Raw genomic sequence first — 14,715 nt, forward strand, 5'->3', positions numbered from 1 at the left:
CTCCCGTTCAAACACAGAGTACAGAATTAAACTTAAATAAGATTAGAGAGAGAGAGAGAGAGGTCTAATATTCCAACTCCGCCTGCAAACTCTGGATTTCTGATTCTTTTAAAATTCAAATAATTTATGCCCAATAATTTGAAATCCCAATCAAGAAAAACTTGCACTTCCATGTGTTGTTTCTATAAATTAATTGATAATACAACTGATCCGTTCTCAATGGGAATGAGAAACTCTTTCCCTTTCGGCCTTAAACAGTAGCTCAGAGCCGCTCTTCACCCTGCTATAGTGTTCCACATTCAGATCTAGTCCAGGATCCGGACTCAGTCCCAGGCTGTCTCCTTCCTGCCCCAGTTCTATTTTGTTATATAACATATATATATATAGAAATACAAGCTGACCATTTTAAGCCGGTTGCAAAATGCAGTTTCCTGGTTACGAGGCGGTCACATTGTAATTAATGGAAAAATGTCTCGAGTAGGAATATTGAATATTTACAGAGAGGGAGAGGACTTGTTCAGTTGAGTGCAAAGTGCTGAAAGATTGAATGTGTAGTGAGACTCTGCTCTTGGATTAAAACTGCGTGGATTTAGAAACGGCGGAAGGTCGATCCTGTTTGTGTCCCTGACTATGAAGCGGACTTTAACATTTCAGATAATATTTTCTGAGCACTCGCCTGTTTTATTTCCATCACTCGGAATTGAATAGAATGAAAGCTGATTTACACAGCCGACAAGAAATGGACAATACTTACATTTAAATCTCCCATTCGACCCTCATTATTTGCTTGTTAAACATTTTTTTTTCAAAGGCTCGAAATGTTCAAAGGCAGAAAAAAAAGGACAAGATTTCAAATCCAGCGAAATATTGCCGCGGAAATATGACAACATTATCGAAATGTAACCTGCAATGATCAGAAATTAAATCGGATCTTACCTCCTCTTGCAAAGCTCCACTCGGTATGGAGATGCAGCAAATATTAAAATAGTTTTTAAAAATAGGAAATAAACGAACTTTGGACATTTTCAATGATAAATGTTGGTAGTGACACGTTTGTAACACATATCAAAGGCGATTCAGTTAAAAACCCAGTTACAAAAATAACACTTATAATTAATATATAAATATATATATGAACAAACAAACAAACTGGAATAAGGATGACAAGTGTCTAAAGCGTTATAATTCAGAGCCGCCCCTCCTACTCTCTCTGACTAGTAATTAATGGTGTTTTCAGCTCACCAATGCCCGCATTGGATAGAAAACGGAGACAGCAGAGGGAGAGAAAAGTGGCATTGCATATAATTGATTACCACCCAATCAACAATAACTTGTTAGCAATCGTCAATTGCCCCGTCTCTCCCTCCTTCCTCACTCTAAAGAGAATATTATTCGCTTGTCTGCATACTTGATGTGACAGAGCAGGCCAGAGCGTGCAAGGGAGAGAGAGAGAGAGAGAGAGACAGAGAGGAGGAGGACAGACTGGCTTGGGGAACGCGCTTAAATCCTGTGCAAATTTATTATTTACTCTCCCCGTATCTGGTCGGGTTTTTGCCCTCATTGATCCGGGCGAACAGACGAAGAGAGAATCCTTGGAGGCAGCGACTGCGAAGTTGGACTGAACTTTTGCTGTTCTATTTAGTTGTGTGTTGGGTTGTGTTGTGTGTGTGTGTAGGGGTGTGAACTCTCGAGTCCAAAAATGAGTTCCAAAGAAGACGCCAAATCTTCCTCTGGCACCTTGCATTCTTCAGTTGAGGAACGGAGAAGGAGTCCCCTGGACCACCTGCCTCCCCCCGCCAACTCCAACAAGCCACTAACCCCCTTCAGTATCGAAGACATTCTCAACAAACCGTCCGTGCGTCGAGGTTACACACTATGCGGGGCTAACCACCTCTTGTCGTCGGCAGACAAGCACACACCTTCAGGCATTCCCCTGAGCGGCCGGGCCGGGGTTCTGTCACAGACATCGCCTCTCTGTGCCTTGGAAGAACTAGCGAGCAAAACTTTTAAAGGGTTGGAAGTCAGCGTCTTGCAAGCGGCCGAGGGTAAGTTTAAATAAAAACTAGTTTCTCAAACTTCACGATGTGAGCCGCTGGTGTCCAGCTCAGAAAAAATCAGATAGCTCCTTCCGAAAGCAGTTTACAAATACAAGGTATCGAGTTCTTGTATTAACTAGTTCATATAACAAACTTTTTTTTGGAGGGGAGAATCGGAATTACATTTGGTTTTCGATATAATAGATATCTGAGCAGAATCCAACCGCTTTTCTCCTGCTGAAAATGGGCCTCAAGTGATAGATTATAGTGTGGATAGATTGGGAAGATAGCCTCAGTACGAGAAGTATGAGCTAAAATTATAGCGGGTGGAAGTGAGAAGGAGGTGAACAAAAGGCCCGTTTCCATGTTTCACAATGACCCCCCCCCCCCCACCCCATTTCAAGTTTTCGGGTATAATTCTTTTTAAATTCCCCCGGGTTGGTCTATTTTAATTTGTTAACGATATGGGTGAAAAAACATTGCAGGAGTTTGATTTAATCGAAGTGTTTGGGGAAAGAGGTTTTAAATAAAAACACTTGGAGTAATTAAAATATAAAGAGGAAAATTCATTATCATCTTGTCTTCAAAGCCTCCAGGAGCCGGGGGGAAGGGGGAAGGGGTTATTTTAGGAGGATGAAGTTTGTGAATGCCTTGCTAATGCAATTGATTTTTTTTTTCTGTAATGGGTTTGTTCTGAGTTGAAATGACCTTGAAATTCCTCTGTTTCTCCCTATTCTAAAAAGGGTCTGTTTTGACAGGGAGAGATGGCCTCACCATCTTCGGCCAAAGAGCAACTCCCAAGAAGAGGAGGAAGTCTCGAACTGCGTTCACCAACCACCAGATTTACGAGCTGGAGAAGCGCTTCTTGTACCAGAAATACCTGTCTCCCGCCGACCGAGATCAAATCGCCCAACAGCTGGGCCTCACCAATGCACAGGTTATCACCTGGTTCCAGAACCGAAGGGCCAAACTCAAAAGAGACCTGGAGGAGATGAAGGCGGACGTGGAATCCGCGAAAAAACTCGGACCCAACGAGTTGGACAAAATTGCCAAACTGGCGGAGCTGGAACACAGTGCGGCCGAGATCGGGAGTCAGTCCAGATCACAGTCCCCGACCGCTATCCAAAGCGCACACGTCAAAACGCCAGATACCCACGTTCCCCCATCACCGCTTGTAGTGGGGCAACAACCCAGGAAAGACTATTCAGAGGAGGACGAGGAAGAGGAGATTGATGTCGATGACTGAGTCCCTTTTTTTTGCCTCTCTCTCTCCCTCCTCTCCACATTTGTTCCTGTTTTTTTTATAAAAGCAAAACAAAATTTATTACAAAAAAAAAACATTGAAAAGAGTTTCCGCATCGACTTTCTACATTACCCAACTTAAAGCATGCTCGGGAATTGATTCAGTGCTGCTCTTTAATTCTTTAGTTAGAAACGGGCTCAATTCGAGGTAGAAATATTCCCCCCAAAAAAGCAATAATCAATGTTTAAACTAAGACAGTGGCACCCATTCGGGAAAGAACCGCTCGGTCCCCGCGTCTGTTATTTAAAAATCCCGATTTCTATATATTATATATAAAAATAAACCTTTATGAATTAAGAAAGGCCCGATTATTTGTTTTTGGTTTGTAAATGTGGCTCTTGGTTGAGAGGAATGAGCCCCTGTTGCTGTGCAGCAGTTTAAAGAATCTTGGATTTGTGATAATGTTTTCTCTCCCCTGAATCTTTTATCCTTTAGCGAAAAGGACAGGCCGGGGTTCTGCATGTTTGCCGCAAATCTGCACGACACTCTTATTTTAAAAAAAAAATTACTGGACTTACTTGTAACTTTCTAGATATTTCTCCTTTTTTGTCTAATCACTCTCCAGACGATTTATGATACAACATTCTCAGAAATTCAGCCTCTTCAATATATCCTATTAAAACCTATTTTTGCGATTCCTTTCCGTGGTTTGTGAAATCATTTTAAAGCTTAACAATTCTAGCGCGTTTCTGGTGAAGGTGAATTTAAAAAACGGGAGCAGGAATATTTGTAAATGTGCGTACAATTTTTGCATGTTTTTCATCTTAGCAGCGCTGCCGGGTGTTGAGATATTGGGTAAATATTTTGAACTGGCGGAGGTTGCGGGTGTTTGTTGTGTGCCTACATAGACTGGACTTTTAATGTCGATCCGAGAAATACTAGCCTGAGTCTCCCTCATTTACCAAACGCACGCGTGAGATTTAATGAACCCCTCGGTCATGTTGTTCCTTTTCAAACAAAAGATCATTGACATCCCATAGGACCTCCTTTGCAACTGATAAACGCGTGTTCACAGGAACATGTACCACACTCGTAAAGATAACATTTAAACTCTTTCCAAAGCTTGTCAGCACTTGAAGCGACTCGAATCAGTTTGATATATTGATAATTGTATTCGTAATTTATTTTAAAAAAACACAATGGGAATTGTTTAAAATATGAAAGATATGAACTTTATTTTTCCGGTCGAATTTAAACTGATTCCAATCACCAACGCGGCAAAATCAACCAGCTGAAGGAGAAAAAGGTTCAGATAGAATTTATTTTTTAAAAGTAAAATATGACCACAAGGGCTTGGAGACTCTAATAATTATTTCCCCAGTCTTTTTCTAAACGAAGATTAACAGGATACCAGAAAAGATACAAGGAAGGAATAATCTGTGGTTTTAATGTGTGACCAATGTGTTTTCCGTATGGTACAAGGTCGGCAATATTGTACACAGATGTAGAGAACAATCCAGTAAATATCTGCAGGGGGAGAGAGGGGGAAGGATGAGGGACTGGTAAACACATATCCTTGGCTATTTGAGCACTTTTGTATTACGGAACAAAAGTGAAATTTATGTGAGAACTCAAAATCTGTTTTTTTTTTGAGAGCGAGAGAAAAAAAGATGCCAATTTTTTCCCGTTTTTGGGCCATTTTCTGCGGGCAGTAAAGTCTTTGAGAATGTATGAGTCGGGTAATGTTAGCGGAACGCATGGGAACTTGGGACAAATGATGTCGCAGTGTTGATTTGTCAACTGACAATGGTCTATACAAAGTCCCCTGCTGCTCTCCGTATAGAGCAGACTGCAGCCGGACAAGTGTTACCTCTTCGACAGAAAGCAGCAACCGCTTGGACACCATATGGTTTATGAATTTTCTAAACAATTTCGAGACAATTTGATGGATCGGTCAATTCCGCCCCTTGAATGTTTATCGCCATTTACAAAAGCACTAATATATACATGGCGCTTCTAGGGGCATCTGCGCTGTTAATGTCGCTTCTCGCTGGCATTTTGTGGGCAATGAATGAGAATGAACTTGCCCTTTTTTATCCATCGAGAAAGGAAGAGGAGGGCACACTATGTTAAAAGGCCACTTTGCTTTTTTTTTAAAAGCCAAAATGAAGTTGGTTTTGCCTTTCTGCCGAATTAAGAACACGGAATGTAAATAATCCGAGAGCCTTATTGATCGAGTTGTGACATTAACGAGCTGTGTTTAAGGCAACCCTTAGTCTCTTTTGTCTGGCCTGGATTGGGTCATTTTAAAGCTTTTTAAATATTCTCTGTAGAGTTTTTTTTAAATGGGTTTAAAGACACGACATTTTCAATAGAATGTAAATCTAGTGCTTTGCCCAGAATAAAACAAAGGCAGATTCTCTGCTTTTAAACAGCGCGGAGGCTGGTGCAACTGGTAAAAATGGGTTTATCTGACACAATTTAAACAATACACAACTTTTGTTCAGAAAGGGGGAGAAATTAGGAAGCATGTGAATTAAACAAAAACAAACAATTCAAATTAGCACGGATCTGACTTTTCTAACATCCCGCTTTATTAGAACCGATTCCCTGGTAATTTAACAAACAGAATCTCTCCTAACTGACAGTTTTTCATTCTCTTTCTACATTTGCCACCCGACAACTTTCGCCATATATTGTTGATTTTTCCCGTCTCTCTCTCTACTGCCGTACACATTTTTTTTAATAAAAAGAAACTCCCCGTTTCGTTAGTTACTCTCTGTATTTTATTTACTGACATAAATTGATTAAAAATAACGAATACAGTTCAACATAAAAATTAAGGCGAGGTTAAAAAATGCTTTCCAAAAATTACAGCACTATATTCGGCAAACTGTGTCGGTGATAATATGTTTTTACTAAGGGATTTACTAAACCTGGGCAGGTTTTACAAATAGAAACAAAGACTAAAACACACAATGTTTATGTTACATAGACAAGAACCAGCCGAATATATTTCATCAAAAACCCCTTTGTAGGGGTTGTAGATTTATAATAATTGCCTCGGATTTACCACTTTAAATCGGATATTTTATTCGCCCATTCAGAATTACTGCAGGTTAATAAAGCACTTTCGCAGCTCTGCCTTTATCCTGAGCTCTCCACTGAACTCTCTCCTCGTTCATAGAACGAAATATATCTTTTACTCAACTACATCTCTTAATTTCTCAACGTCCCCATCACCCCCCGCTCCCCCCCCCCCCCCCCTCCCCCCTCAACCTGACCCTCTGGTAGTTCACAGCTCCGATCAGTACGGAGATGGACCCACCATTTGAGCGGAAGCAAAGAAACCGAAATGTGCAGCTTTCTTACGATGAACTATAGCAATTTAACTAAGAAACGGGGAGCCATTCGCTGGCGTGGGGAGAAAGGGGAAGAAGGAAAAGAGAGCGGGTTATTTGATTTTTGGATATATGTGAGTGAATGAGAGAAAGGGGGAAGAGAATGAGGCAGAAAGAGACAGGAGAGAAGTACCGGAGAGCTATGTCAGGCAGTAATATTTTACAATTCTTTTTACTAATTAAATCCCAGAACTTTAGCAGATCGGAACTGTCCCGTATTGTATTGAGATATACCATTTCTGAATGAATGTTGAAATAAGGGAGGGTGGAGATTTTGTAAAACTGCCATCGAATCGATCTTAGAAACCACAAATTTTGCACGTCACAAGTCGGAACAGTCTGAATTTCCATCTAAAAATAAGTTTAAGAAGCGCCAAGTTAAAAATAAAGTTTAAAACGCTTAAAATATCTAAATTATATCTCAAACCTTGTGGTAGCAAATCTGAAATCTGTTTCTAAAATATAACATTCATATTGTGTATTTTTAACAGCGGGGAGAAGCTGCGGGTTAGTGACACGGATATTATTATCCGCAGTTTCAAGTGGGGATAAAATCATTTGGAAACAGCGCAGGTCTGAAAAATTAAACTGGGCACTTTCAGAATAAAAGGGTAAACTCACGGTTTATTCACTGCCTGCACCCACACAGAACAAACCAGCTCCTCCCACTTAATCCCACTTTACACATTTACTTACAAACTTCAAATACACACAAGACTTACATTATACAAACTGATGTATTGTCACACACGCTGTCTATAGTTTATAGGAACGGTGTATAAAACGCCATATTTATAATGCATTACTAAATTCACGCCTAAACTTATTAAAATGAACATTTTAATACAGTTTATCGTGTATATTATATTTTCAATATCCTGCATTAATGTCTAAACTCTCCTTAAAGTTTAACAAAAGCTCTAATGTATAATCTTATATTTTGATCTAAACTCTAGATAGAAGGCTTCATACAGACTTTTTAAAATCTAAAATGATAGGAATTCAACTACACATGGAAACTCTGTGGGAACACATTGGTTATTAACTGTCTTTATAGGTTATACAGCTGGATATAAATTATATGTTTACATATAAACTCTACATACAAATGCTAGATAGGTACTCTGCACGCAAACATTAACTTACAGAACGAGAATGGAGGGAATGGAGAGGTAAACAGATAACGGGGGGAGGTATCAGAGCGAGAAATATTTGCGGTTTAATTCACAAGCTCACATATTTATTTGTAAGTAATTCCAAGCCCCGCCGTTATGATAGCGTGCTGGAGCAGGATGCCAGTATAGTGATTCAGTAAAGGTGAGAACTGCAGTATGTGACAGGGCTGCCTCTGTGAATCCAGTTCCTTATTTCATTCCATGTCAGCCTGGTGTCAGACGCAGCAACGATAACTAATACTACAGTCTTTGGGACCAGAACGTGGTAATTAATCCAGAAGACTTAAGTGTATTTTACTTCTGGAGAAAAATCACTAATTCAATCGACCGGAAAATTGAAGTTTGATGCATTATTCCCTGTGAAAGTTAAGGCTGCTCTCATTACAACCCGAATTGAACCGTTCTCTGCGCTTGTCTACACTTCTCTGATTGTATCCTACATTTTCTTAAATTTGACGGCCAATGATCATATTTCAAACCCCACAATTCTCTTTGGGTGAGAAACACAATAAATTGTATACTGTTCGCTCGGTGAATTGGAAATCGAGTCTCCGCTATAACCTAATTAACCATTGCTGATTTTAGCAGGTCTCCTGCAACTTGGAGAAATCCTTCAACACTTTACATTCTTAATCATTAACATCAGTGTCCTAATTAATACACGGTGGCAGCTCACTGCTTAGATCTGACTATTATATTCTAGCAGCTTTTCTGGGCAGGTAAATCTAATTTACATTCATTACTTAAATCTGCAGTTGAAGATGCACATTAACAGACCCAGTTCAATAGAGAGATCCCAATGAACACAAATAACTGCAACCACAACTGCAAAATCATTGTGTGAAACAACCAAAATCCAGAGACTTTTATAAATCCGAGATATTTCATTAAACTGATGCTAAATTAGGAATTAATTTTTCAGATAGGGAGCTGTGTATACCGGGACATTGCTGCCTCTTAGATATACACAGATAACAGAGTGTACTCGTATATTGCTCTCCCGGATATACTCTATTTCATACAGGCAACACCATGTACTCGTAGATTGTTCTGTTTGTGTACTGAACAAGCTGCATTTATATAGCGCCTTTATCAGAGTGGAAGGTCGCAAGGCGCTACGCATGACCGTTATAAAACAGATTTTGACATAATATAATCCCATATTCTATTCTATACGTGTCGCACTTACTGATCATAGATATACTCTTTTACACAAATAGCAGGATATATATTGGGACATCCTGAGGTGGTGAAAGGGGGCTATATAAATGCAAGGTTTGTTTAACACCCCCAGATCTACTCGTGTATTCCTCTCACTGCTATACTCTATCCTTCACTCTGCTGCCGGTGTGTACAATCTGCCAAATGCTGTTTCATTACTGAAATACGCACATTACATTAGACTATCCTATCACTAGGGAGAGGCGGGCACACACACACTCAGCCCACCACCCTCCCATACACACTCACCCCCCCCCCCCCCCCACTCATCCACCACCACCCCCCCCCCCCCCCCCCCCGCCCCCCGCACACACACACACATAGGCACTTTTTGGTGCGTGTTCATTGTAACTGAGTACAGGTCTGTCTATTCGCCGCTTCTGGCAGATGTACACGGGGAATAATTCTCTTCCGGATCCTGACTGTCCTGCAGGATACTTGTGGTATTTTCTGTCTGATTCACTTTCCGCTGTCCAAAACCGTGTTCAGTCCAGCATCTCATTCACATCAATATTTACAGGTTTACTCTTAAGATGAGTGTGATTTTAACTACCTCCAGTTAATTGCTCTGCTTTCATTGTCAGTCTGTTCCTTACTGAGGGTCTCCTACAAACACAGTTTCCACCAAGTGCTCACATCCCCCCAGCCACAGGCAGAACCCCCCCCCCCCCCCCCCCCGCAACTCAAACAAAAGGAAAAACTGGGGATTGAAGGGATAGAAGCCCAGTGGGTTGCTGGGGGTTTGTCCCATTCTGGAGTTGACTAAAACACCGTCCTGGACCCGGGTCACTCTCCGCGCCTCCCAGATTGAGGAGGAAGGGATTTCCCAGTCGCCTGAACACGGGATTTACTGGATTCCCTGGAACGACCTGAGGCAGTTTGTGCTGCCCAGGGGAGAGGGTTATCCAAGTGTGAACCAGTCTGTGTTCATCAGGTACCCGGGGCTGTGCTCCGGGTCAGACTGGGGAAGACAGGGCAACCTGGCCGGAGTGATTCGGGAGCCACTATAGGCCGGAGTTCGAGGCCAGAGCTTCCAGAATCTGGAGCTGGAACTGGGATTAGGAATTCGTCTAGCAACCTGATTGATCCAGGAAGGAACCGGGTCCGCGCCGGTACACGATCAGTCCAGCAACAGGATCCCGGTGCAGTTGGAATCAATCTCCCCCGATCGAGAAAACAACCCAGTAAATTAATTCAGAAAAGAAACTCAAGGAGAAAGTTCAGAATTTATTTCACAGGTAAACAAGTCACAATGGCCGGGAAATATCCAGCCGGAGGGGGTGTGATCCTAGCAGCCGGATCCGCTCCATCCCAGGGCCTGGAATCCGGTTTCATTCCAGAGCTGGTGAGTCCTGAATGGGAACTGACTGATCTTTATTAACAGGGAGAGGAGCCACTTGGGCTGGACTTCGTTATCATTTTTGTTAACTTTTTATCGACTGCGTGTCATTAAAGTGTGTGATTTGATATAAAAAATTACTCCATATTAACCTAGGGGAGGCTGGAGATTGATTGCTAAATAGGATCAATTTGAAAATTTTACTCATAATGTTCCTGAACAGCCTTTAATTCTTCAAACTTCAATTTTACGGGCGATTGAATCGAGCATGTTTCTGACAGAATTGATGTATGTATTAATTTGCCTTAACGAGTGATTAATTACCTTCTACTGAAAGAATTATATGGAGCCGTTTGGCTTAAATTTGCATATTAATCAAATCCTCGTTGATAATTCAGACGGAGTTTAAATTTCAGGGATTATGTGGTGCGGCTTGTAAAAAATGTATATATTTATATAAATATCTCTAATCTGGGATTGTTCCATTTTCTACAGCGCCCACTCTCTCCCGATCCTGTTCGCTGCTGTGAGGAAGCGGTTTTTGTTTTAAAACTGTTCCCGCATTAAAATCGAATATAAAAAATGATTGGAAGTGATTCTTGTTTTAAAAAATTGCGAGGGGGAGGGGGGGGGAGCGAACATCTGGACATCCGGATTTATACTCAACCGAAGTGTGTTCAAAATTAGCTGCTAGTTAAATGTTTGAGTATGTCCCTTGCCCTCTGTCGGAGGGACAGAAAGAGTCGGGGGATAGAGAGTGCTGGAGGAAGACTCCTCAAACTTGCAGGGATATATCAACAAGGGATGAAGTGAATGGTCAATCATTAAAGACAGAGCAAAAATAAATGGTTAAATTGTAAATTCAATAGGCCACAGTTAATTCTTTCATTGGGTAAAAGTTGAGAGAGACGATCATTCCCCTCTTGCTGGCGCTCCACATTTACAATTCACTGTCGTCTCTAAAGTTAAACCATCACTCCTGCAAGACTGTCTGGTTTGCCCAATGGGGAGCGTCCTGGAAGGAGGTATTTTCTCCAGGTGTGGTGTCCAGTTATGAGGAAAAGATGTCTCCAGCTTTCCCTCTGACCCGCTTTATCTTTCCTTTCATCAGCAGTTCAAACCCAGGACTGCTCAACTTGTCATCGGAGAAAAGCCAGAAATGAGAGCATTATAATGACCAGCACTGAGAGGAACATTAGAATGACCAACAGTGAGAGGAACATTAGAATGACCAGCAGTGAGAGGAACATTAGAATGACCAGCAGTGAGAGGAACATTAGAATGACCAACAGTGAGGGGAACATTGTAATGACCAGCAGTGAGAGGAACATTGTAATAACCAGCAGTGAGAGGAACATTAGAATGACCAGCAGTGAAAGGAACATTGTAATGACCAGCAGTGAAAGGAACATTAGAATGACCAGCAGTGAGAGGAACATTAGAATGACCAGCAGTGAGAAGAACATTAGAATGACCAGCAGTGAGAGGAACATTAGAATGGCCAGCAGTGAGAGGAACATTAGAATGACCAGCAGTGAGAAGAACATTAGAATGACCAGCACTGAGAGGAACATTAGAATGGCCAGCAGTGAGAGGAACATTAGAATGGCCAGCAGTGAGAGGAACATTAGAATGACCAGCAGTGAGAAGAACATTAGAATGACCAGCAGTGAGAGGAACATTAGAATGGCCAGCAGTGAGAGGAACATTAGAATGACCAGCAGTGAGAGGAACATTAGAATGACCAGCAGTGAGAAGAACATTAGAATGACCAGCAGTGAGAGGAACATTAGAATGACCAGCAGTGAAAGGAACATTGTAATGACCAGCAGTGAAAGGAACATTAGAATGGCCAGCAGTGAGAGGAACATTAGAATGGCCAGCAGTGAGAGGAACATTAGAATGACCAGCAGTGAGAAGAACATTAGAATGACCAGCAGTGAGAGGAACATTAGAATGGCCAGCAGTGAGAGGAACATTAGAATGACCAGCAGTGAGAGGAACATTAGAATGACCAGCAGTGAGAAGAACATTAGAATGACCAGCAGTGAGAGGAACATTAGAATGACCAGCAGTGAGAAGAACATTAGAATGACCAGCAGTGAAAGGAACATTGTAATGACCAGCAGTGAAAGGAACATTAGAATGACCAGCAGTGAGAGGAACATTAGAATGACCAACAGTGAGATGAACATTAGAATGACCAGCAGTGAGAGGAACATTAGAATGACCAGCAGTAAAAGGAACATTGTAATGACCAGCAGTGAAAGGAACATTAGAATGACCAGCAGTGAGAGGAACATTAGAATGACCAACAGTGAGATGAACATTAGAATGACCAGCAGTGAGAGGAACATTAGAATGACCAACAGTGAGATGAACATTAGAATGACCAGCAGTGAGAGGAACATTGTAATGACCAGCAGTGAGAGGAACATTGTAATGACCAGCAGTGAAAGGAACATTAGAATGACCAGCAGTGAGAGGAACATTAGAATGACCAACAGTGAGAAGAACATTAGAATGACCAGCAGTGAGTGGAACATTAGAATGACCAACAGTGAGAAGAACATTAGAATGACCAGCAGTGAGAGGAACATTAGAATGACCAGCAGTGAGAGGAACATTGTAATGACTAACAGTGAGATGAACATTAGAATGACCAGCAGTGAGAGGAACATTGTAATGACCAGCAGTGAGAGGAACATTAGAATGACCAGCAGTGAGAGGAACATTGTAATGACCAGCAGTGAGATGAACATTAGAATGACCAGCAGTGAGAGGAACATTGTAATGACCAGCAGTGAGAGGAACATTAGAATGACCAGCAGTGAGAGGAACATTGTAATGACCAGCAGTGAAAGGAACATTAGAATGACCAGCAGTGAGAGGAACATTAGAATGACCAGCAGTGAGAGGAACATTAGAATGACCAACAGTGAGAAGAACATTAGAATGACCAGCAGTGAGAGGAACATTAGAATGACCAACAGTGAGAAGAACATTAGTATGACCAGCAGTGAGAAGAACATTAGAATGACCAGCAGTGAGAAGAACATTAGAATGACCAGCAGTGAGAGGAACATTAGAATGACCAACATTGAGAGGAACATTAGAATGACCAGCAGTGAGAGGAACATTAGAATCACCAACAGTGAGAGGAACATTAGAATGACCAGCAGTGAGAGGAATATTGGAATGACCAGTAGTGAGAGGAACATTAGAATCACCAACAGTGAGAAGAACATTAGAATGACCAGTAGTGAGCAGAACATTAGAATGACCAGTAGTGAGAGGAACATTAGAATCACCAACAGTGAGAGGAACATTAGAATGACCAGCACTGAGAGGAACATTAGAATGACCAGTAGTGAGAGGAACATTAGAATGACCAGTAGTGAGAGGAACATTAGAATGACCAGCACTGAGAGGAACATTAGAATGACCAGTAGTGAGAGGAACATTAGAATGACCAGCACTGAGAGGAACATTAGAATGACCAGTAGTGAGAAGAACATTAGAATGACAACTAGTGAGAAGAACATTAGAATGACCAGCAGTGAGAGGAACATTAGAATCACCAGTAGTGAGAGGAACATTAGAATGACCAGCACTGAGAGGAACATTAGAATGACCAGTAGTGAGAAGAACATTAGAATGACAACTAGTGAGAAGAACATTAGAATGACCAGCAGTGAGAGGAACATTAGAATCACCAGTAGTGAGAGGAACATTAGAATAACCAGCAGTGAGAGGAACATTAGAATGACCAGTAGTGAGAGGAACATTAGAATGACCAGCACTGAGAGGAACATTAGAATGACCAGTAGTGAGAGGAACATTAGAATGACCAGCACAGAGAGGAACATTAGAATGACCAGTAGTGAGAAGAACATTAGAATGACAACTAGTGAGAAGAACATTAGAATGACCAGTAGTGAGAAGAACATTAGAATGACCAGCAGTGAGAGGAACATTAGAATGACCAGCAGTGAGAGGAACATTAGAATGACCAGCAGTGAGAGGAACATTGTAATGACCAGCAGTGAGAAGAACATTGTAATGACCAGCAGTGAGAGGAACATTGTAATGACCAGCAGTGAGAAGAACATTAGAATGACCAGCAGTGAGAGGAACATTGTAATGACCAGCAGTGAGAAGAACATTAGAATGACCAGCAGTGAGAAGAACATTGTAATGACCAGCAGTGAGAAGAACATTAGAATGACCAGCAGTGAGAGGAACATTAGAATGATCAGCAGTGAGAGGAGCATTAGAATCACCAACAGTGAGAGGAACA

General features: G+C 41.4%; 1 protein-coding gene across 1 annotated transcript; it reads left to right on the forward strand.

Annotated features, from left to right (window-relative positions):
* Positions 1-1,699: 1,699 nt before the first annotated feature.
* Positions 1,700-3,282, forward strand: lbx1b (ladybird homeobox 1b). Its single transcript, XM_068053404.1, has 2 exons — positions 1,700-2,045; positions 2,780-3,282. The coding sequence occupies exons 1-2, from the start codon at positions 1,700-1,702 to the stop codon at positions 3,280-3,282; spliced, it is 849 nt and encodes a 282-aa protein (XP_067909505.1).
* The last annotated feature ends 11,433 nt before the right edge of the window (positions 3,283-14,715 follow it).

The sequence above is a fragment of the Heterodontus francisci genome, chromosome 20 (genome assembly GCF_036365525.1).
Source record: "Heterodontus francisci isolate sHetFra1 chromosome 20, sHetFra1.hap1, whole genome shotgun sequence".
In the NCBI taxonomy this organism is placed as follows: domain Eukaryota; kingdom Metazoa; phylum Chordata; class Chondrichthyes; order Heterodontiformes; family Heterodontidae; genus Heterodontus; species Heterodontus francisci.